The following is a 24,088-nucleotide window of genomic DNA, read 5'->3' as shown; positions in this document are numbered from 1 at the left end:
GAAGGACTGTCATTTACCAAATATATCAGACAGTTAGGAAAAGCTCTACCTGTCAAGTTGGAGTTTGATGCTGAACCTAGGGCCGCACTCCTGGACACTTTGGATTATGATGAGCCTCCTAAGGAGCTTTTTAAGTTACCTCTGCATAATACCTCTTTCTAATGTAGTGGCTCCGAGAAAGATTGACTCTTTATATTAAATTCAATCTTGACCTGAATTTGATAAATCACAATTGCCACATCAATCATTGCTGGTAGAGTCTACTCTGAAAAAATCCTCCAGCTCCAGAGTCTGTGCTACAGCACCACCAGGATGTGAGAGATGTACTATGGACAAGTTCAGTCGCCGTCTTTGTCAGAATTCAGTGTTGGCTAGCAAAGTTATTAAAATTTTTATGACCTTTTTATATAAAGCAGCTCATAAAATACTTACCTGTGTGAGCAATATAATCCGACTGACCGCCTCCCTGATATTCAGGAGACTATCGGTACTCCAAACTTGAAAGCTCCTTGCAAGCTCTGATACTTTCGAGTTAACATCAAAAGCTTCAGCAATGTATATTGCTATGAGACGTCTAGCATGGCTCAGAGTCTGATATGGATGTCAATATTCAGGATCATTTAGCAGAAATACCTTGTTTGAGTCAAGAGCTCTTTAGTGACAAGGTTGAAGACGCTACTCAGAGGTTACTAAACAGCAGAGTTGGACTGCTTTAACAGGTTCTAAGGTTTAGACCCAAGCATCTAAGCCTTCTCAGAGACCTACATTTGCAGCATTCAAGAGGTGCTATCTACCAGCATCCTCTTCCTTCAAGCCTCCTCCACAGAAGTGACAAAAGTAGCAGAAGTCTCAACCCGCATCTGCTCAGAATCCAGCTCAGTCTTTTTGACAAGCAATTAGAAAGCATGGCCAAAATTCTAACACTTCATCTTCCTGCATCTCCTATAGGAGGACATCTTCAGATTTACCATCAGTGATGGACTCTCATCACCTCATACATCTGGGTCTTAAAAATCATAAGGGAGGGTTATTCACTGCACTTTATCACCATTCTGCCAGACAACTCTTCAAGAGAGTCCTCTTTCACATCTCAACAGACTCCCTTCTTCTTCATGAAATTGAAGCTCTGTTTCCGTTAAATGTCATAGAAGTAGTTCCCCCTTCCCAGAAAAATCAGGAGTTCTAGTCCAAGTATTTTCTAATTCTAAAGAAGACAGGAAGTCTTTCTCCCATCCTCGACCTTCGAGAACTCAACAAATATCTACTGAAAGAAAAGTTTTGCATGCTAACTCTCGGAATCCTATATCCTCTACCAGAGCGAAACGATTGGCTATGCTTTCTAGATCTCAGTGGCCTATACTCACATATCCATCCATCCCGATCACAGAAAATTTCTTTGTTTCTGGATAGCTCACCAGTATTTCCAGTACAAAGTTCTACCATTCAGACTGGCTTTCTCTCCAAGAGTATTCACCAAGTGCCTTGTGGTAGTGGCAGCAACTCTACAAACACACGGGTTCCAAGTCTTTCTATATCTAGACGATTGGCTGATAAGATATATCGCCTCCAGTGGTGCACACTGCAACACAACAAACAATTCTTTTTCTTAAGCTTCTAGGCTTCAAAGTCAATTTCTCCAAGTCTTATCTCCAACCTTCCCAAATCTTGGAATTCATAGGAGCCCTCCTCAATACCAGACTTCAGAGGGATTTCTTACCCAACCAAGTCCTTCTTGTCTGTACAGACAATCAGATAGCACGGGCTCTCTTCCCCCTATGTCAAGAGGCCAAAAGGATTTGGAATTGGGCCATTCCTCGCATCATCTTTCTCAAGGCCATCTATGTGCAAGGCAGACAGAATTCTCTATCCCACTGTTCTTCAACCGTCGGTCCACAGGAAATTTCTGCCGGTCCGCACAGGGCTGGCGAGATTGATGAACTTCAATTTCCTGCTAGTCCGCACAGGGCCAGCGAGATCGACGAGATGTAATTTCCAGCTGTTCATGTAATTTCCAGCGAGATCATGGGGACCCTGCGACAGTGGCTTTCTCTCCTCCCAACAACTCTCCTTACTTACCAGCGCAGCGATTCACTAAGGCAGCCTTGGGGCTTTTGCTGAGTCGCAACTTCCTCTTTCCTCAGAGGCGACGCGACCCATCAAAGGACCCGAGGCTGCCTTACTAAATTGCTACACTGGCAAGTAAGGAGAGCTGCTGGGAGGGGAGAAAGCCACCGTTGGAGGCTGGGAAGGTGCTGGGCAAGGGAAAAAGAAGAGACAGCTGCTACTGGATCTGGAGAGAGGGAAAAGGAGAGATGCTACTGAGAGGGGAGGAGGGAAAGGAGTCTGGGAAGCTGCTGGACAAGGGGAAAAAAGGGACAGCTGCTACTGGACCTGGAGAGAGGGAGAAGGAGAGATGCTGCTGGGAGGGAAGGAGGGAAAGGAATCAGGGAAGCTGCTGGAAAAGGGAAAAAAGGGACAGCTGCTACTGGACCTGGAGGGAAGGAGAAGGAGAGATGCTGATGGAGGGGAGAAGGGAAAGGGAAGGGAAGAGAGTTACTGCTGGACAGGAGGAGGAGGGAAGGGAGAAGGAAAAAAGGAAGGAAACAGCTGGCAGGGAGATTAGAGGAGGGGAAGGAGAGAGACAGGCATGAGAAAGTAGAGAGATTGATGATGGGAAGGGGTCAGCAGAGAAGTAAGCAGAGAGGGACAACAATGCTAGATCTGGTGTAGGAGAGATAAAAATAAAGAGAGCAGTGAAGCTGGAATGAATCATGTAAAAAGGAGAGAGGGGGCTGGATGGAAAGGGGAGAGGGGCATAGAAAGAGACAGATACCATATGGAAGGGGCAGATGCTGTATTGAAGAGACAAAGAGGGCAGACACTGGAAGGAAGAGAGTGAAAAGAAGATGAAAGCAGAAACCAGAGACGACAAAAGGTAGAAAAAAATAATTTTATTTCTATTTTATGATTAGAATATATCAGATTTGAAATATATATCCTGCTAAAGTTGGTGTTAGACATAACTGGGGACTGCAAAGCCCAGGCAGTGATTCTTTAGCTTCCAGCTGGCTTAGGGCTCTCTCTGACCAAGGGGCAGTTGGCTAGTTGCACTCCCCTATTCCTGACATGTGTGACTGCAGTATTCTGTTAGCATGATATTTCTGTGTACCATTATGTAATAATTTGGCTTATTCAGTTTTCTTGATAGTAGATATATGTTAAGGGGAGGGGAGACAGGGGTTTTGTTGATCTTGCTCTGTATTGTTTGTATTTATAAAATGACAATTGTACAGAATATGGTTTTTTTTTATACTTTAATAAAATACGTCCAATATAAAATTTATTTTTATTTATTTATTTATTTATTTGGATTTCTATCCCGTCCTCCCAGTAGCTCAGAACGGTCTACAAATGAACATACACAGTGGAGAGTAAATAGACATATAAGTAATACAACAGGTTTAGTAATTGGATTTATAGATTTTGGAGGGAATTAAATACAGGGAGAGTATAGCAGAAAGAGAGAAGGGGGAAATACAGTAGTTTAGTTTAAGGAAAGTTATATGCGTTTAGATACAAATCATAACTATTTGTGAGGCTTGTGTGGATGGGATCAGATGATTTGCGGGGACCGAGCTCGCAAAGATGGGGCGGAAACGGGGTTTTTAAATTTCAGTCCTCGTAGTTTGTCGGTCCACAAAATAATTATTTTATTTCCGCCGGTCCATAGGTGTAAAAAGGTTGAAGAACACTGCTCTAGCCAACAATCTCAGCAGGTTTCTCCAACCACATGAGTGGTCACTCAACTCTGCAGTCCTGCATCACACATTTTTTTCTTTTTGGGGGGCAACTCAGATAGACTTATTTGAGTCTCCCCTCAATCACAAGTTAACTCAATACTGCTCCAGACAGTACTCTCCCCATCGTCTCGAAGCAGATGCATTCTTTCTGGATTGGACTGATGAATTCCTATATGCATTTCCATTAATCTCTCTTATCCTAAAGACTTTAATCAAGCTCAAACAGGACTCAGCCACCATGATTCTGATAGCTCCTCGGTGGCCCAGACAACCTTGGTTCTCCCTTCTATTTCAACTAAGTGCCAGGGATGCAATTCCACTGCAGATCTTTCCATCTCTACTCACTTAGTCGAGGGTTTCTCTTGCTTCCCAATCAACCATCTCTGCACCTGACAGCTTGGTACCTCTTGGGCTGACTTCAACAGATTGACATCTTTCTAACTCAGTACAAGCCATTATAGCTGCTTCAAGAAAGCCTTCTACTCAGCAGTGCTACCACCAGAAATGGACATGTTTCCTGTCGTGGTGTAACCTCCATAATTTGGATGTTCCATCTGCTTCTGTTCCTTAAATATTGGACTCTCTGCTTCATCTATCCAACTTTGGTCTTAAGACTACTTCGGTCAGAGTACACCTCAGTGCAATTAGTGCTTTTCATGTTCCTCTTAACAATAAATCTCTCACTGTTCGCCCACTTGTTTCCTGGTTCATGAAAGGACTTTTCAATTCCAAACCTCCATTCAAACTGCCTCCAGTTGTTTGGGATCTAATGTGGTCCTAGCCATGCTGATGAAGCCACCATTTAAACCAATGGCATCTATTCATCTACAGTTTCTCACTTGGGAAGTGGTCTGTTTAATTTGTCACTTCAGCTCGCCAAGTGAGTGAACTTGGCTCTAGTTTGTGTCCCACCTTTTACAGTTTTTCATCATGACAAGGTGGTACTCAGAACCCATCCACAATTTCTTCCAAAAGTAGTTACGGATTTTCATCTCAGTCAATCCATTGTGCTTCCAGTGTTTTTTTCCCAAAGCCTCATTCTCATCATACTTTGGACTGTAAGCGGGTCTTGACTTATTACATACAAAGAACTAAGTTACACGGGACTTTTCCACAACTGTTCATCTCTTTTGATCCTAACAGATTGGGAGTTCCTGTCCCTAAAAGGACTATATCTGCATGGTTAGCGGCCTGCATTTCCTTCTGCTATACTCAGGCTGGGTTGTAGCTCGAGGGTCGTGTAACAGCACACAAAGTCCAAACAATGGCAACATCAGTAGCCTTCTTACATTCCACTCCCATTGAAGACATTTGCAAAGCAGCTACTTGGTCTTCAATTCACACCTTTATATCTCACTACTGTCTAGAATCCTATTTCAGACGAGATGGCCGTTTTGGCCAAGCAGTATTGCAACATTTATTCTCTTCATAATAGCCAAAACTCCATCCCATTCAGTAAGCTAGGGAGTCCCACATGTGAGAATATGCTGCCTGCTTGACTTGGGATATAGCTCAGTTACTTAACCATGACAGGTGTTATCCAGAGACGGCAGGCAGATATTCTTATATCCTGCCCACCTCCCCTGGTTGGCTTTTTAGCTTGCATACAGATCTGAGGAATTGTGTGCTGACGGGGCGGGAAGGCACATGCATGGTGCAAGTAGTCTCGAAGCTTTGCAAAACTTAAAGTGCCAGTACACCTTTAACACTGTCTGTACTGGGTTCTGTGGATGACTTCACACACATGTAAGAATATCTGCCTGCTGTCTCCGAATAACACCTGTTACAGTAAGTAACTGTGCTTTACAGAAAGGGTGGTAGATGCTTAAAATAGTCTCCCAGAGGAGGTGGTTGCGATGAAAACTGTTTCTGAATTTAAAATAGTGTGGGACAGGCATGAGGGATCTCTTAAGGAGAAGAAGAGATAGTGGACGGTGTAGAAAGGCAGACTGGCTAGGCCATTTGGCCTTTATCTGCTAGCATGTTTCTGTGTTTCTACAGTTGCCATCCTGGTTTTTATTTGTTTATATTCTGCCTTTCACAAATAAAATATGATGAAATAAAATCAATACAATACTTGTTCCGAGACTTTTACTGATGGTATTATGCACACTGAATATACTCCAGGGAATTATGTGCCAAAATAATTTAAATGATGCACACCAAAATAATACACGAGTATTCTGGTATTATATGCAGGCACTTGAACATTTGATTTCTAGTCTGCCCTAGCTCTCCAGTCCAGAATCTTTTGTTACCATGTGAACAAGTGTTCAACAGTAATTATGTACTTACTGGCAACCATACAATGATTTACTTATGTGTGTTTGGTAGGTTGCCAAATGGCCATCAACCTTCAAATCAGCTGCCTTTAGTTTTTGGTTGAGATACCAAACATATCTATAATAATAAAACCCTAGAGCGCGCATGCGCTCTTGAAACTGCGTGATTCCTGGCGCCGTGAAGTGTGTCTCCATGCCAAATTAGATTTTCAAACACAGAGGCAGGCCAGAACACAGAGCAACTCCCCCCTCGCCGTCACTCACCGCCAGAGTGCCGCCTCACTGCTGCTGCTGATTCGGGGGGGGGGGGGGGGCACAGGCGCACCTGCCAGCATCTTCCCTCTTGCCTGCTCACCCGCCCGCTGCAGCTCCTCTCTCGAACGGGCCGGGGACCACGGGCGGGCGGCCCGCAGACAGAAGGCTGCCGAAATGCACCAAGCTTCCCCGGGTGGGGGGGAACGGCAAGTGACGGCGAGGAGGGAGTCTGAGCAGGCCGCAGAGGCTGTCGGTGCCTGCAGGCCGTGGTGGCTTAAGGCAAATGTCGGTGGAGGGCAGAGTTGTCTGTGTTGGCTTCAGGCGGATGTCAGCGGAGGTAAGGGTTGCAGCTGGACAGGGGAAGAGATGCTGCTGGACAGGTGGGGCAGAAAAAGGAAGGGAGGCCTACTGCTAGTCAGAGGGAACAGAAAAGAGGTATTGCTGGGCAGGGGAAAAGGTGCTGATGGACTGGGGGGAAAGGAAGGGAAGCCTACTGCTGGACAGGCGGAGTAGAAAAGATGTGCTGCTGGACAGGGGGTGCAGAAAAATGAAGGGAGGCCTACTGCTGGACAGGGGGAACAGAAAAGAGGTACTGCTGGACAGGGGAAGAGGTGCTGATTAGAGCAGCATGTTGAAAGCCAGAGAAGCCACTCCTCGAGATCGTGAACAAGTCCCTTAACTTTTCATTGCCTCTGGTACAAACTTAGACTGTAAATCTCCAGGAACAGTAAAATATGTACAGTATCTGAATATAAATTGCTTTGAACTACTACTGAGAAAGATATAAGCTAAATCCAAAATTTAATACCGAGCATGCAAAACCCTACAGGACTTGTAGAATAATTCTTCCATACTATATATAATAGCACTAACTTCAGGAGTCACATAACTGGAGCCTACCTACGAAAAGGCAGCACCATAAATATTGCAATAGGCAGTAGAATATCAGTACACTTATTGAAAAACTAAACAAGCCAGATTAGTACATACTGATCCTACAAAAACATTCAATGCGAACAAAACTCCTAGTCTCTTTCATTCATGCAAAACACAGGTAGACCCTCCCCATGTATAGAATAAATAACCACAAATTACGGATGCACATTTGCTCTCCTTCTGCATACAGGTCCAGTGGCATAGTAAAAGGGGGGCCCACCTCAGGTGCCATGTTGGTGGGGTGCCAGCAACCCTCCTCTCTCTGCCCCCATCTCTTCCCACTCCTCCCCTCGCCACATGTGTACCCCCCTTCCCTTCCCCTGTACCTCTAATTGAAATTGTTGCTTGTGGCGGTCAGCCACATGCTCCTCGTGACCCCGTCGGCTCTCCTGCTAACGTCACTTCCGAGTGCCGCACATAGGAAGTGACATCAGAGGGAGAGCCAATGGTGTTGCGAGGAGCTCATGGTTGACCGCTGTGAGCATCAACTTCAGCTAGAGGTTAAGGGGGAAGCACGATTGGGGAAGGAATGGGAGAGGTGGAGGGGCACCTCCATCTTGGGCACCTCTCATCCTCACTACGCACTGTGCAGGGCTGATGGTCCAGAGGGGAATCAACCTACTAAGTCTGCTAGAACTATAGCAGTCTTCAGTATTCTAAAAGCCTACCCCACTTTACTTGTGGGTGAGGGGAATTCTGATTCAGACAACCAGGTAGCAGTGTTCTGTACACATAAACAAGGAACAGGTTCATATTTTGTGCAAGGATTGAGCCATTTCTTACCAGAGTGGGCTGCCAGTTAACTTTTGGAAGGTTAGAATGATTTAATGGACAAACTCATCTGAATCCAGAACTCCAAAAATAGGACTTAGATAATTAATAGCAAATCAAACCCTCCATAAGTGTGTGTGGGGGGGGGGGGGAAGAGGACAACTCGGGACGTAGATCTGTTTGTGACAAAAGACAATTCAAAATTTACTCTCTTGCTTTAGGAAACAGAGCAAGTTCCAACTGAGCAAGTTCCAACTGACAACAGATGCAGTCTTCCTGGATTGGAAAGTCTGGCTGCTATATGCCTTTCTCCTAATTTTTCTAATCTCAAGAAAAATCCAATAGATTGAAGAGGACAAAGCTAGGATGGTTTTCAAAGTACACTATTGTTCTCAGCAAGTGTGGCTTCCCTGTGTCTTAATCTTTCAGTGGGCAGCCTGAAAGATTTACCTAATCTTTTATATCCCAAGAACAGGAATGAATTCTTCACCTGAGCATCCAGTCGCTCACACTAATACAAGAGGCTAGTATTTTCCTGTAATAATTTTCTTGAGATAGATAACTCTTGCCTACATCAAGAAAATTGTCCACCAGCAAGACATGGAATCACATGAAAAAGATTTTTATTTTGAAGCAACAAGAAAAGCCATGGATCCTTGCAATTGCATTCCACCAATTTTTAAATAAAATCTCTTCCATCTACGAGTATTCTCCCAGATTTTTAAGTAGAATCTGTCCGCAATTTCATCAGGTATAGCAATATACTGCTGTCAGATAGGATGCTGATCACTCTTTCTTGACACTTATCTCTTCAGGATCTGACACATGAAAGATCTAAACTTAAACTAAACATTGGGAAGGCATCTGATCTGTGAGAACTCCACATATGCTTGGAAAGACCTATTGGTCTATCTAGGCTCTAAGGGTAAGGTTCTTGCAGTGCCTTTGGATGATGTCACCCATTAGTGCTTTATATTTAAATTGCTGTCTAGGGAAATGGACAAAGTAATTAGAAAATGGGAATCGATAGTACGTGGGATGTGTTAAGGAGAGGAGGAGATAGTGGATGCTAAGGATGAGCAGACTAGAAGGGCCATTTGGCCTTTATCTGCCATCATGTTTCTCTTTCTCACTACAGTAAAGATAGTTTTTCATTTTGAAGCAGAGTTTTGATTTTACCAGGAGTAAGAAAATTGTTATAATGTGTGTGTCTATGGTTATGATATGTTTTGTTTAAACGGACTTTGTTTTTAAATAGTGGTTTTAGTGAAGAAGTCATGTATTACACCTCAGGCAGTGCTCCATCAATGCCAGCGAGTCCGACACTCATTAAAGCTGAAGTTACTTCATTATCCTTACAGTGGAGTAAACCCTCAGGAACACCGTCAGATGAAGGAATTTCTTATGTTTTGGAGATGGAAGATGAAATATCAGTAAGTATATCATTGCAAAATAAAATGTTGCCTAAGTGAAACATTTTTCTTTAAACTGGGGATGTGGATAATTGTAGCATGTTTCGTTGGTGTTTACAGTGCAGTCCCCAAAGAAGATAACAGAGCAAGCAAAGTGCAATGGGTTGTTTCCCAAAGAACTCGTACCACCGTCACTTAGATATTTACTCCCAGTTCTCAAGGACCGCTGGAGGTCAGATTTTCCCTTGAAAGCAATGGAAGTAAGGACAGACAGACATCTGAGTTTTACTCCCATTGAAAGCAATGGAAGTAAAACCTGGATGTCTAAATCCATCCTCTTTTTTCTGGAGCCATATGATAACCCTACCCCGGGGCATCTTTAGCTGCAAGAATGTACTTACTCTCAAGACTGGAGTCTGTAGCCCACAGGCACATGATTCTTTTTTTTTTTATTTATAAGTTTTTTCAATTTATACAATCAAGATAAACTTGTACAGAAAGAGGATTCATGATAAGGAAAATTAACTATAACACCAAAACTAAACCAATAATATACTAACAAATCTTCTCAAGTCCTCAAATTGATCCAAAATGTGATTCAAATGCAAGTTAACCAAAGAAAAAATATTCTTTATGAAATCATAAGCTATCGGAGAGTAAGGATATTTATTCTATTGAGCATTCTCCTTCTCCAATCGGGACAGGGACAGGAAAGTCGTCAGTTGGAGATGTTCAAAGAAAACATACTTCTGAGTTTTATAATGAATTACACATTTACAAGGATGTCTAAGAAAAAAAAGTTGCCCCTAAAGCCAAAACACCAGGTTTTAACAAAAGAAATTCTTTTCTACGCTTTTGGGTCTCCCTTGCTAAATCTGGAAACATTTGTATCTTATAGCCTAGAAATTATTTTTGCCTATGTTTATAAAACATTCTCATGAGCCAACTCTTATCAGGGGTATGTACAAGTGTCAACAATAAAGTAGCTTAAACAGAAGTTTCTCTATCTGATGATTATAATATAGCTGAAATGTTTATAGGTTCTTGGTTTATTGCTTGTTGAATATCTTGAGTCTTAGTCGGAAGATAATAAAAGGTGTTAATGAAGACTCGGGAATTTCCAATATTTCTTGAAGATATCGTTTCAGCATTTCTCTAGGTGTTATCATAGGAACTTTTGGAAAATTGATCAATCTCAAGTTATTGTTCCTAGAAAAGTTCTCCAGTGATTCAATTTTCCTTCTTAAGTTTATATTATCTTTAATCAATGTCTCTTGGAGTTTCTTTGATAGTCCCATATCTTCTTGTAAATTATTTGTTAAAGATTTAGAAACTTCTAGGTCTTTTTTCAGATTCCCAATTTCACTATCATGATTTTTAATTTTCCCTTCTATTTGTTGGAACTGAGAGTTAAAGGTTTTTCCAAAATTAGAAATCAAGTCCCAAGGGGATTCTAGTGTGACTTCTTGGGGTTTTTGAGGCAAGAAAGGTTGTAAATTTAATTCAAACTGCTCACTGGCTGCTAATTCTTCCTGTCTCTGTTCCGTCTGGGATGATCTTGCTCCAGTTGGTGTTGAATCTTCACTTTCCAAATTCAGGCTCTTTTGAAAAAAAAATGAGAGCCTAAGCTTCTAGTCTCAGGATCGATTTCTTTGGCCTCTGGAGTAGAGTGTTTTCCGTCTCCCAGCAACACCTCCTCCTGCAGAGAGCTAGTAGTGTGAGATTGTTGGGGCAGTGCTCTAGTATCGGGGTTGAGTGTTGTTTCTAGCCCCAAGGAGACCGCCTGCATTTCGCCTCGTTGCCGCGCCTCCAGCGGGGAAACTACCGACGATGCCGTCATGTCCTAAATCCGCCGCAGGAGTTCGTCAATATTGCTGATTGCAGCCGGCCCGGAGCACCGCGAGTCATCAGCCACGCTCCTGCCTCTTCTCTTCGGCATGCCCAGAAGAAATTATTCTCTTTGAGAAAAAAAGGTAAATTATCGATGAATTCCCAGGCGTCCTCTTGTCAAGCTCATGCAAACGCCACCTTGGATCTCTACAGGCACATGATTCTTGTGTGGCCAGTATGCATCTGTATTTCGTAGGGATCAGGGTCCTTACCCTTGGGAGCAGTCTTGTCCCAGGTTCTGTCCTCAGTGGGCTTGAGCACAAACTGAGTTGGTCCTATGGCAGTTAATTCAGGATCAGGGCTGAATGTGTTTTTCCCCCCGCCCCACCCATGATGTAATGCTGCTTCAGTGGGGGTCTGGGGGTCCAGTTCCACGTTGGGGACTGGATGTTAGTCTGAAGAAACAAGCTCTCTCTTGTACTCCTGGCTTTGGAGGCAGAAATCTTCTCTCACCTCTGATCTGACATTTCCCTATGCAGCTCCAGCACAGCGAGTAAAGTTATTGTGGCCTATGGAAAAAATGGGGGAGGGGGGAGGGAATGCCCTTAAAAGTTATTTTTGAAGATTTCTGAGGTTAAGGATCAGGTTGCCCACCTCCCAAAAACTCTTCTCTGTATTTTTTTGTTTGCATTTTTTCTCCGCAAGCTGTTTTAGGTGCCAGAATCACTATTGCAGGGGCCATCTTGGATTTCCCGATTTTATTTTAAAAGACTTCCATCTGCCTCAATACCTCTTATTTTTGACAGAAAACTATATAGAAGGACTTCTCAGGTGGGGATACTTTGGATTCATGTCAGATTTATGGTGGATACCTATCTGAAGGGGTTGTCCATGTGCCGTGTGGCACATGGGTGGGGGCAGGAGGTTCAGACTTCACATCACTTTCAGCTTCTGGTGATTTAAGTGCTCATTTGGAGTGTTTTGGGGTCAGAAATTCTTGCAGGAGCAGGATAAAATGCACTTCACATCCCCAGTAAAGCACTGCCACATGCCAGTGGACAAATACCAGAAGTCAGTGTGGGATACCCTGCCAGAATCCTCTGGGCAACCTGGGCAGTGGTTCACTCCCGAATTCATGCTTAGGATGTATGAAGCCTTTTTAGGTTTCAAAAGCCAGCCTAACCCCGCGTGGGCCTCGGTGGAAGTAGCACCAGGATTTTTTGCGAAAGGCGCATGGTCCATCCCAAGAAGCCATACAGATTTCACAGGTCCCAATCTCTAGTGGAATCGGAAGACAAAAGTTCAGAGTCTGTGCCTTTAATTTCTCATTCAGGGGCCTCAGCTCTGGAAGATTTAGTATCCCAGCTGGGAGGGGCTGACCATGATCAGGTGGCATCCCTGGATCTCAGACAGGATCCGGGGGTGCGAAGGTTATTCAAGCCCTCCAGCCTGCTAGGTTTGATTGTGGAGGCACTCCAGGAACTAAAGTTTGGGCTGCCTCAAGCCTCCATGGCTCAGTGCTCACCCACGAGCAGCACCAAAGAGTAGAATGCCTGTTTTCCCTCACATCCCCAGAATTGAATAAGATGTTAACAGATCACTGGAATGTTCTTGAGGTGCCCTTAGGAGTAGCTAAATCCATGGCTGAGCTCTATCCAATGGATGCTGTATTTCAGCAATGGTTTGCTACACCTAAAGTAGATTTGCTGGTGGTGCAGGTTACAAAGGGAACTTCACTCCCTAGTGAAGGGGGTATCGTCCTCATGGATGCTCAAGACCGTGGAATAGATTTTGTCCTCAAAAGACAATTTAAGGCTGCTGTACCTTTTAAGTTGGGAGCAAGAGGGGTGCTCAGTCCCTTCTTCTCCAAGGCTGCCAAATCTACAGTGCCGGGCCTTCCCCTCCCCGGTGCATCATGTGATGCATGGGGAGGGGCCTAAGGCCCTGATTGGCTCAGATATCTCAGGCCTCTCCCTTTTAGGTGTTTGAGCCAATCAGGGACTTCCTTAGGCTCCTTCCTCTGTATCTCGGATATGAGGGGGAGGAGCCTAGGCCCTGATTGGCTTGACTATTTTTTGTTCTTTTTCTTACTTTTAATTAGATTACTATTATTTTGGTTTATTTTGTCCTTTTTTTTTTTTCTGGTCTGTACGGATATAGGCTTTAATTATTACTTAATTTGGTCCTTCCTGTTTGACTGTTAACAGCTACCTACTTGTTGCTGGTTGCTAGTGGAGGTTTGCGTTCATCGCTTTTCCGGTGTGGCTGAATATCTATGGTCCTGCCTGCCATTTTGTTCCTGCATCGAGATCTCTCCAGTTTTGTGCTGCGTGCCATGGTTATTGGGGAGTTTTGTGTGGCTGGCCATGGACGGTAGCATAGCTCGTGTTAAGCGGTTAAATCGGCCCGCCTATCTGCTGTTACTGTTTGGCTTTGGGGTGGCACTTGAGGATGACCATTCCAACTGGACCCTCTTGACTGCTCATTTGGTGTGGCTCCCCTGCTGCTTTTCGGGAGTTCGTGGCTGACTGAGGGCCTGTGGCTTTTTTTTTTTTTTCTTAGTCAGTGGCAGAGCTCCAATTTCAGCGCGGCTCCATCTCATACTGGTGGTATTCTTTATGCGCCCGACTGCTGCGCCATTGGGAGTCAGGGATATGGAGTCTGTGTAGCTTGTGATTGCAGTGATGGATTGGTTCTGTGACTTGCCTTCTCTCCTTGGCCCACTGTGTTTGGCTTGCAGTGCCACGTTTTCTGGAGGACTACCTCTGTATCCTGAGGACTGGACTAATATTATTACTTTTTTTTAGATTGTACTTTATCCTATTTCTTTTTAATTTAATTTTATTGATCTTTTTTTGTTTCAATTTTCTGCTATTTTATTGATTATGAATTTTATTTTATATACTGTTATACTTTTAGTATGTTAATAAATGTTTATTCAAGTGCTTTGGTTAGCTTGTGAGCCTGTTGGACAGATGGGGAAGTCCTAAGCGCCTAATGTTACTTATTTCCCAGTTTGCCTGTATTTCCCCCTATCTGCTTTTTTTCTTAGTCTTTATTATTTTGAACTCATTGCTTTTAACTTTAACCGCCTTGATTTGACAATAATTGTTAAGACAAGCGGTATAGCAAATAAACTAACTATAATTATATACTTAATATTCCAGTACATGTGCTAGCAACTTGTCAACCTTGGTGCCTAGGCTGTGAATGGTTTTAGGCGTGAGATGCAAGAAAGTAGCCCATCCACATGCTGGTATAAGTGCTAGGGATGTTGGACAGGTGATACTGTAGCTGAAAAATGCAGAGTGAAGATTGTAGATAGTGTTTGTTAACTTTTGCTCTGGTGCTCAGTAGCTTGCTACAGCATTTTATAATGTGTGGCAACTTTAAGTAAGGTTTATTTGTTGTTGGGATTATCCCAGGACAAGCAGGCAGCATATTCTTGACTGATGGGTGACGGCACCGACGGAGCCCCGGTACGGACACTTTTAGAGTGATTGCACTCTAAGAACTTGGAAAGTTCTAGAGGCCGCACCGCGCATGCGCGAGTGCCTTCCCGCCCGACACAGGCGCGCGGTCCCCAGTTTCTTAGTTTCCGCGGAGCTAAGAAGTCGCTTTTTCAACGGCTGTTGAAAATTTTTTCTAACGCCTTCCCGCTCGCGTATTCTTTTCGGGTCTTTTTGCCCTTTTATTATTTTCTTTTCTGTTAAAAAAAAAAAAAAAAAGTTTACTTCATCGAGTGTTTTTTTTTTGGATTTTTCGGTCTGCCCCGGCGGGGCCTACTGCCACCATCGAGGCCTTGGCCTTCGATTTGGCAGAAGCCGTCTTTACGTTCATGCCCCCTCAGCCAGGGTTCAAGAAGTGCCAGCGGTGTGCACGGCCTATCTCCCTTATGGACCCACACAACTGGTGTTTACAGTGCCTGGGTCCGGAGCATCAGGCACCCGCTGTGCCACACTTAAGAAAAGAACATTAAAAAATCGCCAAATACAACAGCGCTTGCTTTTTGGCACCGAGATGTCCGACCCGCGACATCGGCACCGGCATCGGCTCCTACTCAGTCGGCACCATCCTCGTCGACGCCACGCAACACCGCGCCGGCGTCGCAGCACTCAGGTAAGCCGGCTAAGAAGCCTTCCCCGCTGGAACGCCCTCCGGTCTCCATTGCAGCGAGTCCAGTCCTGCCGACCGTGAGGCGCCAGCGGAAGCGCTCCGCCCCTATCGAGGTGAGTCCCTCGACATCGGGCTCCTCATCTCCGGGGTGTAGAGCGGCACCGCAGGTACCGCAAAAGAAAAAGGCGGTACCGGTGCCCTCCCTTGATGATCGCATTGCGGCCATCTTACAGGTACAGCTGAAGGAGCAGCTCCAACAACTCCTTCCAGCTATCCTGACACCGAACCTTCCGGTGCCGGTCTCGTCTGAGCCGCCGGTACCGAGAGTGGAACGACCTATATTATCTACTTCCTCTCTTTCGGTGCCGCTACACTCGGCCTCATCGGTGTCGATACCAATCCTTGCACCGGAGCCGACAACTCAACACCAGTCGGTACAGACCTCGGCTCCGATGCAACAGGTAACATCTCCCGGTACCGCTTCGATGAGGTCGGGTAAGTCGGTACGCAAGTCCCGACACCTGGAACCATCCACCCCTGAGTCTCGTGACCATAGTTCCCATATTCGAGACCCTGATCTGTGGGGTGATTCTGAAGAGCCTTTTCTTAAAGAAGTCACCTTCTTTAAGGTGGAGGATGGGATGGATGAGCCTGATATTCCTGATCCTTCCTCCAAACATGATTCCACGTCTTTTTCGTCATTTTTAAAAGACGTGTGAATCTCTGTCCATTCCTTTGGAGGCTGAGTCTAAAAAGTCTAAGGCCTTTCTAGATGCTCTTGATTTTGACCAGCCTCCAAAGGAATTTCTGAAACTCCCTCTTCATGATATCTTGAGGGAGACTTTTTACAAAAATTTAGAGACTCCTCTCACTGTCCCGGGAGCTCCCCGTAAATTGGATTCCCTGTATAAGGTTATCCCCATTCCAGGATTCGATAAACCCCAGCTTCCACATGAGTCTCTCCTGGTGGAATCCACACTTAAAAAGTCCTCAGGAGCTAGTGTGTATGCTTCTGTCCCTCCTGGCAGAGAAGGCAAAGCCATGGACAAATTTGGTAAGCGTCTCTATCAGAATGCGATGCTAGCTAATCGATCTGGCAACTATGCTTTTCATTTTTCTTTTTATTTAAAGCATCTCCTTACCACCATGGCTTCCTTTGAGCAGTACCTGCCTGAGAGGAAACGTTTGGCCTTGCTCTTCTTCTCTTTTTCAGCTCATAAAATTTATGGTAAGATCTATATATGACACCTTTGAACTTACCTCTAGAGCAACGGCTATGTCTGTGGCCATGCGCCGCTTAGCCTGGTTGAGGGTATCCGAACTTGATGTTAACCATCAAGACCGGTTAGCTAATGCACCATGTTTAGGGGATGAGCTGTTTGGAGAATCCATGGACTCAACTACCCAAAAGCTCTCCGCTCACGAAACACGCTGGGATACCCTTCTTAAAACCAAGAAGAAGCCCCCACCAGCACGTCCGTTCAGACAGCAATCGACTTACCAACGCCGTTATGTGGCTCGTCCCTTACAGTCTGCCCCTCAACAACCTAGGCGGCAACGTCAGCAGCAGAGGCAAACACCTAGACAACAACAGCAGCAACCTGTCAAACAGCCTCCACAGCAAAAACCGACTCAGCCCTTTTGACTTGATTCTCCAGGGCATAGCCAGCATCCAACCTTCACCACTCCTGCCTCAACCCATAGGAGGGCGTCTATTTCTTTTCCTCAGCCGGTGGGAAGTTATCACTTCGGACCAATGGGTCCTCAACATCATCCACCACGGCTACTCTCTCAACTTTCAAACCCTCCCAGGCACAAGTCTACCAAAAGAGTCTGCTTTGCACACTCCCCAGTCTTCCCTCCTCCTTCTGAACGCCATAGAGGAAGTTCCTCCGGAGCAAAAGGGGCAGGGTTTCTACTCCCGTTATTTCCTAGTCCCCAAAAAAACAGGAGATCTCAGACCTATCCTAGATCTTCGCGATCTCAACAAATGCTTAGTCAAAGAGAAGTTCAGGATGCTCTCTTTAGCCACTCTTTACCCTCTTCTCAATCAAGACGACTGGCTATGTTCCCTCGATCTCAAAGAAGCATACACTCACATACCAATCAATCTGGCCTCCAGACAGTACCTACGCTTCATGATCAATCATTGTCATTACCAGTACAAGGTGCTACCCTTCGGCCTAGCCTCCTCTCCAAGAGTGTTCACCAAATGTCTGATTGTGGTGGCTGCTTTTCTACGTTCCCACCACCTTCAGGTGTTTCCTTACCTGGACGATTGGTTGATAAAGGCCAATTCATCTCAAACAGTTCTTCAGGCCACCAACCAGACCATCCTATTTCTACGTTTGCTGGGGTTCGAGATCAATCTACCCAAATCTCATCTCATCCCCACGCAGAGACTTCAATTCATTGGAGCAGTCTTAGACACAGTCCTCATGAGAGCGTTTCTGCCATCCAACCGTCTTCAAACGCTTCAATCTCTATGTCAGCAGGTGCTTCCACAACGTTCCATCTCTGCCAAACAAATGATGATACTCTTGGGTCACATGGCCTCCACAGTTCATGTCACACCACTTGCCCGTCTGCACCTGCGCATTACTCAATGGACCCTGGCTACCCAGTGGTCCCAAGCGATGGATCCTTGCTCACGTCACATATCTGTAACATCATCTCTTCGTCAGTCTCTACAATGGTGGTTGATATCCTCAAATCTATCCAGAGGTCTTCTGTTCCATCTACCTCCTCATCAACTTGTCATCACCACCGACGCCTCCCCTTATGCCTGGGGAGCTCATTTGAACGAGTTCCAAACTCAAGGACTTTGGACGGCCCAGGAAATGAAACATCATATCAATTTCCTCGAACTCAGAGCGATGTTTTATGCCCTCAAGGCCTTCCAACATCTTCTCTTTCCTCAAGTCCTCCTGCTATGCACAGACAATCAAGTTGCAATGTACTACATCAACAAGCAGGTAGGGACGGGCTCTCGCAGCTTGTGCCAGGAAGCCCAGAAGATTTGGGCGTGGGCCACAGATCACCATCTATTCCTGAAAGCTATCTACATTCAGGGAGAACAAAATTCCTTGGCGGACAAGCTCAGCAGAGTTCTCCAGCCTCACGAGTGGACACTCGATCCTTTCACTCTGCAGTCCATCTTCGCTCAGTGGGGCACTCCTCAGATAGACCTTTTTGCAGCTCCTCTCAATCACCAGCTGCCCCTATTCTGCTCCAGACTTTACTCTCCTCACCGTCTGGCAGCAGATGCATTTCTCCTCGATTGGTCCAATCGGTTCCTGTACGCTTTCCCTCCTCTGCCTCTCATGTTGAGAACCTTGTTCAAGCTCAAGAGGGAACGAGCCACCATGATTCTGATTGCTCCGAGGTGGCCCAGACAACTTTGGTTCTCCCTTCTACTTCAACTCAGTTCCAGAGAACCTTTTCTTCTTCCACTGTTTCCTTCTCTGCTTACACAGCATCAGGAAACTCTTCTACATCCCAACCTCCAGTCTTTGCACCTGACAGCTTGGTTTCTCTCGGCCTGACTTCTCATGATACTCTTTTGTCCCAGCCTGTTCGTTCAATTCTGGATGCCTCCAGGAAACCGGCCACTCTGCACTGTTACCATCAGAAGTGGACACGTTTTTCTTCCTGGTGTCTTCTCCATCATCATGATCTCACTTCCCTCGCAGTGGAGACCTTGTTGGATTATCTTCTTTCTTTATCTGACTCTGGTCTCAAGTCTTCTTCAGTCAGAGTCCACCTCAGTGCTATTGCGGCGTTTCATGAGCCAGTCCATGGAAAACTCCTCTCAGCTCATCCCTTGGTGTCCAGGTTCATGCGGGGTCTTTTTAATGTGAAACCACCTCTTAAAGCCCCTCCTGTTATCTGGGATCTCAATGTGGTTCTTTCCGCCTTAATGAAGCCTCCATTTGAACCTTTGGCTACCGCTTCTTTCAAGTTTCTCACTTGGAAGGTACTTTTCCTTATTGCTCTTACCTCTGCCAGGAGGGTCAGTGAGCTACATGCACTAGTTGCGGATCCACCTTTTACAGTCTTTCTTCATGACAAGGTGGTTCTGCGTACACATCCAAAGTTTCTCCCTAAGGTTGTCTCTGAATTCCATCTCAACCAATCCATTGTTCTGCCTGTCTTCTTTCTGAAACCTCACTCGCATTCTGGAGAACAGGCTCTGCATACTTTGGACTGTAAGCGGGCTCTGGCTTACTATTTAGACCGTACTAAGCCCCACAGATCATCTCCCCAACTATTTCTGTCCTTTGATCCGAATAAATTGGGACATCCTGTTTCTAAACGTACGTTGTCTAATTGGCTGGCAGCGTGCATTTCATTCTGTTATGCTCAGACCGGACTGACACTGGAAGGTTCTGTCACGGCCCATAGGGTCCGAGCTATGGCAGCATCTGTAGCTTTCCTCCGTTCCACTCCTATTGAGGAAATCTGCAAAGCTGCCACTTGGTCCTCAGTTCATACTTTTACATCTCATTATTGTCTGGATGCATTCTCCAGACGAGATGGACACTTCGGCCAATCTGTTTTGCAAAATTTGTTTTCCTAATGGCCAACCTTCCCTCCATCCCTCTTTTTGTTAGCTTGGAGGTCACCCATCAGTCAAGAATATGCTGCCTGCTTGTCCTGGGATAAAGCACAGTTACTTACCGTAACAGGTGTTATCCAGGGACAGCAGGCAGATATTCTTGCGTCTCACCCACCTCCCCGGGTTGGCTTCTTAGCTGGCTTATCATAACTGGGGACCGCGCGCCTGTGTCGGGCGGGAAGGCACTCGCGCATGCGTGGTGCGGCCTCTAAAACTTTCCAAGTTCTTAGAGTGCAATCACTCTAAAAGTGTCCGTACCAGGGCTCCGTCGGTGCCGTCACCCATCAGTCAAGAATATCTGCCTGCTGTCCCTGGATAACACCTGTTATGGTAAGTAACTGTGCTTACTCTACAAGTGTGTGTTCCATGTTACTTATGGGATGAAGGCAAATAAATGATTAAGAGTATCCAAATAAAGCAGTATAATATGGTGACTGAAGTTTAGGCAGGTGTTCTTAACTTCTTGCCTTTTGTTGTCCTTGGCATCAAGCTCTTGCATTTCTGGTGCATTGTTCTCTTTTTAATTTTTAATTTATGAATTTTAATTAACATTTAAAGATACCGAATGAAATCTGAAATTGCAAAATCAAAATAGAACAGATCAATTGATCATTCAACATCATAGGAAAACATTTCAAATAGACTTTAGCCCACAATAATAGGGACCAAGAAAAGCAACAAATCCAAACCAGAAAAAAATAAATATTGTAGAGATCCCTTAATTGAAAGGCAGCAGCTAGTTAAGGAAAGTCTGAGTAAGTTTTTCAAACTGAGCTAGATTCTGTAGAAATAAGAAGAACCTCTGAGCTGTTTTAGTTCAAAGAATAAGTAACACACCATGAGTGATAAAACAGTGAGAAGGAAATATAACTATGAAAGTACCACCCAAGGCAAGGAATCTTGGCTGCAAAGCTAAGAACTTTTTCCTTCTAAAGTTTCCTTCTGAGTATTTCTAGACAAGTCAGGAAATATTCAAACATAAGACCAAAAACCTGCTCATTTAAATGTCTTAAGGTTGTGTTTCAATCTGGCGCCAATGCAGTCGTTACCAGCAGCATAGACCCTCCAGTAACCAATTCCATAGATGATTCTAAAAAATCAGATTTAAGAGATTCATTTGAGAATTCTCCTGAGTCCCCAATGCCAGATGCATTTTTAATAGGCGATGATAGATAAGTTGCCCTCACAATAGGTGGTAAGTTATCTGGAAAAACTCAAAATCCCATGTAGATATCTTTTAACTGTGTCTAGACAGTAGATGTTATTAATGGTGATCTGGGAAAATTTTAAAAAACAGATTTCTTCCATGGTTTCTCTCCTTAATTGTTAAACATTAATATTTTTTATTTCAAGCACTTGGCTCTCCAACTGGGTTACCTGATTTATTTGATGAGCTTGTAGTCATGTCTGAGTCGATAACTTACTTAATAAATTCAAATTTTCCAGAAAATAGTAGAACAGATACCTGGTAGAGTTATCAAGCAGCTTACGTTCTTTCCAAACTGTATTCAAAGTGACTGATGCTGGCTTTTTTGGCAAACACACCAACACAAATGAAGACTGATGATCTTGCACTCCAGACTTGAGACCTCCATTCCGTTTCTCAAAGTCTGATGTTCTTTACCCGTGGAGGACACTGCCACCATGTTCCCCTCCAAAGCCAATACTCTTAACACTTCCTTCCAGTGTCTGGCATTCCTCTGACCCTGCAGCTGCAGTATTTCTGGGTTGGGGTGGCACAACATATTGTACAGGACTCGATGATGCTCGCTCCAAACTAAACCTGCAATATTTGTGGAGCTACCATATCCATCAAAGCAGAGCAACCGCTGTGAAGGCAAAGGTTGACTAAACCATCCTGTGGGGCTCACTAGAACCAGAGGGGTAGGTTCTCAGTTTGGCCTTTCTTTTTCCCATTGTGGCATCAAAGTTCCCAAGCTCACTCCAGAGTGACCACACCTGATGTCTTCTAAAGGTACCATCTTAGTCTTTTGGTGCATATTTTTTTTTCACTTCAAAATGGGTAAATTAAACCCATTAGGTTCAATATTCAAAACATTTATATCTCCAACTTTGAGATGCTCCTAAATTATACTCTCTGAAAATCTACTGGGACTGAGTTCCCTAAATTTATATTCAAAGTTCAATAAAAATCTAAATTTAAGAGCATAAGTGGATGGTAAAGGGGTGGTTTTAAAACAGGTAAAAAAGAAAAAGGTTACAAACTTAGAACTGATTTTCTGCATTAGGCTCATAAATGTAGGCAGGCTTAAATATATAAGCATAAATTTTAAGCTCCTAAATTAGGTACATTTTCAGCTGAAAAGTTAGACATCTGAATTTGTTTTAATGTAGGGCATAATATTAGGAACCCAACTTGTTTTGAATATTGTTCTCATTTATTTTTTTTTAATGTAAGTCAATTAAAATATTGGTGCATTTTTATAAAAGAATCTAAATTATGTAAGCCTCTATCTGCAAACACTCTTGATGTATTCCTTTGTGAATGGATATCAAAAGGTATAATTTGAGTTTATGGATGTGGTGATTAACCAACTTCCATTTTATATTATCATTTTATAGGCACTCCGACCTTATGCAGTATAAAAAAGTGAAAGCTAGACGTAGATCTCCAGGAGGCTGGTATTGCCATTAAAGAATCATTTATTTGCCAAACAAGGAAATAGAATACATGATATGTCTGTTTTCTTTTCCTTTTTAAAAAGATTATTCTCTGTACCAGTGAAACTATTATATTAGTGGACAAACATTCAAGCCATAGAGTTGACAAGAGATTGTCTTCCTTTAAGAATTGTATACCATGTAAATCTCAAGAACCCCTGTTGATGCTGTCCTGAAATTTTAACCATAACTCTGTTTTTGTTCCATAGGGGTATGGTTTTAAGCCAAAATATGATGGGGATGATCTGATGTACATGGTGAAGAATCTTAAACGAAATACAAACTATAAATTTAGGGTAAGCTTTTCATTACATTTCATATTTTATTCATTATGATTTTGCAGTCTTGTATAGATACAGTAGTTTTGTAATGCAAAGTGCTCATAGTTTGTATCCAAACTCCTATCCCATTAACTCCTGCTGTTTTACTGCCTTCCCCCTCTTTATCCCATTCACTTTCAGGCCCTTAACATGCAACTGTTCAGTTCCCTAGCTTAACCATACTGAGGGATTTCAATGCTAATTTAGATAGCTCTGACCTGGCTTATGCAAATTTCTTTCTCTCTTACCCAATGGCATACTTTAGATCAATATGTGAACAACACAGTGTTTAACACCCTTAATTTCTACAAGTCCTAAGATGTATCAAAAGGAATTAGTACACAGAATACAAAAAAGTTTATGAGAGACCCAGAGACAGCAAAAGTATTATTAGTCTCAACTTTAAGCTCAAGATATAATCATTGCACATAAGATTTTCTTAGTCATAACAAAATCTCCAAAACATGAATTATGTGAAAAACTATATGAAAGAGCTCTTTATACTTAACTTAGCAATATCAGGATTCTGACATACACCTTGATTACCTTTCTCGACCTTGTGGCAGGGAAAGCAGTTCGAGACATAGAAACATAGAAATAGACGGCAGATAAGGGCCACGGCCCATCCAGTCTGCCCACCCTAATGACCCTCCCATACCTTTACCTTGTGAATAGATCCCACGTGTCGATCCCATTTGGCCTTAAAATCAGGCACGCAGCTGGCCTCAATCACCTGAAGTGGAAGACTATTCCAGCGATCAACTACCCTTTCAGTAAAAAAGAACTTCCTGGTGTCACCTCGCAGTTTCCCGCCTCTGATTTTCCACGGATGACCTCTTGTTGCCGTGGGACCCCTGAAAAAGAAGATATCTTCCTCTGTCTTGACTCGGCCCGTGAGATATTTGAACGTCTCGATCATGTCTCCCCTCTCTCTGCGCTCCTCGAGTGAGTATAGCTGCAATTTTTCCAGCCGTTCCTCGTATGGGAGATCCTTGAGTCCCGAGACCATCCGAGTGGCCATTCTCTGGACCGACTCCATCCTCAGCACGTCCTTGCGATAATGCGG

General features: G+C 44.1%; 1 protein-coding gene across 8 annotated transcripts in view; it reads left to right on the top strand.

The window, feature by feature from the left end:
* FNDC3A (fibronectin type III domain containing 3A) overlaps positions 1-24,088 on the top strand; it is a 240,211-nt gene that overhangs the window by 124,794 nt on the left and 91,329 nt on the right. For all 8 annotated transcript variants that reach the window (XM_033947816.1, XM_033947812.1, XM_033947815.1 and 5 more), the window contains 2 exons: positions 9,303-9,477; positions 22,912-22,998. In XM_033947816.1, coding sequence (XP_033803707.1) covers positions 9,303-9,477; positions 22,912-22,998 — 262 coding nt within the window. The remainder of the gene's footprint in view (positions 1-9,302; positions 9,478-22,911; positions 22,999-24,088) is intronic.

Source organism: Geotrypetes seraphini, chromosome 6, assembly GCF_902459505.1.
Source record: "Geotrypetes seraphini chromosome 6, aGeoSer1.1, whole genome shotgun sequence".
Taxonomy (NCBI): domain Eukaryota; kingdom Metazoa; phylum Chordata; class Amphibia; order Gymnophiona; family Dermophiidae; genus Geotrypetes; species Geotrypetes seraphini.
Note: the sequence above shows the minus strand (reverse complement) of the source record. Positions and strands in the feature narration are given on the sequence as shown.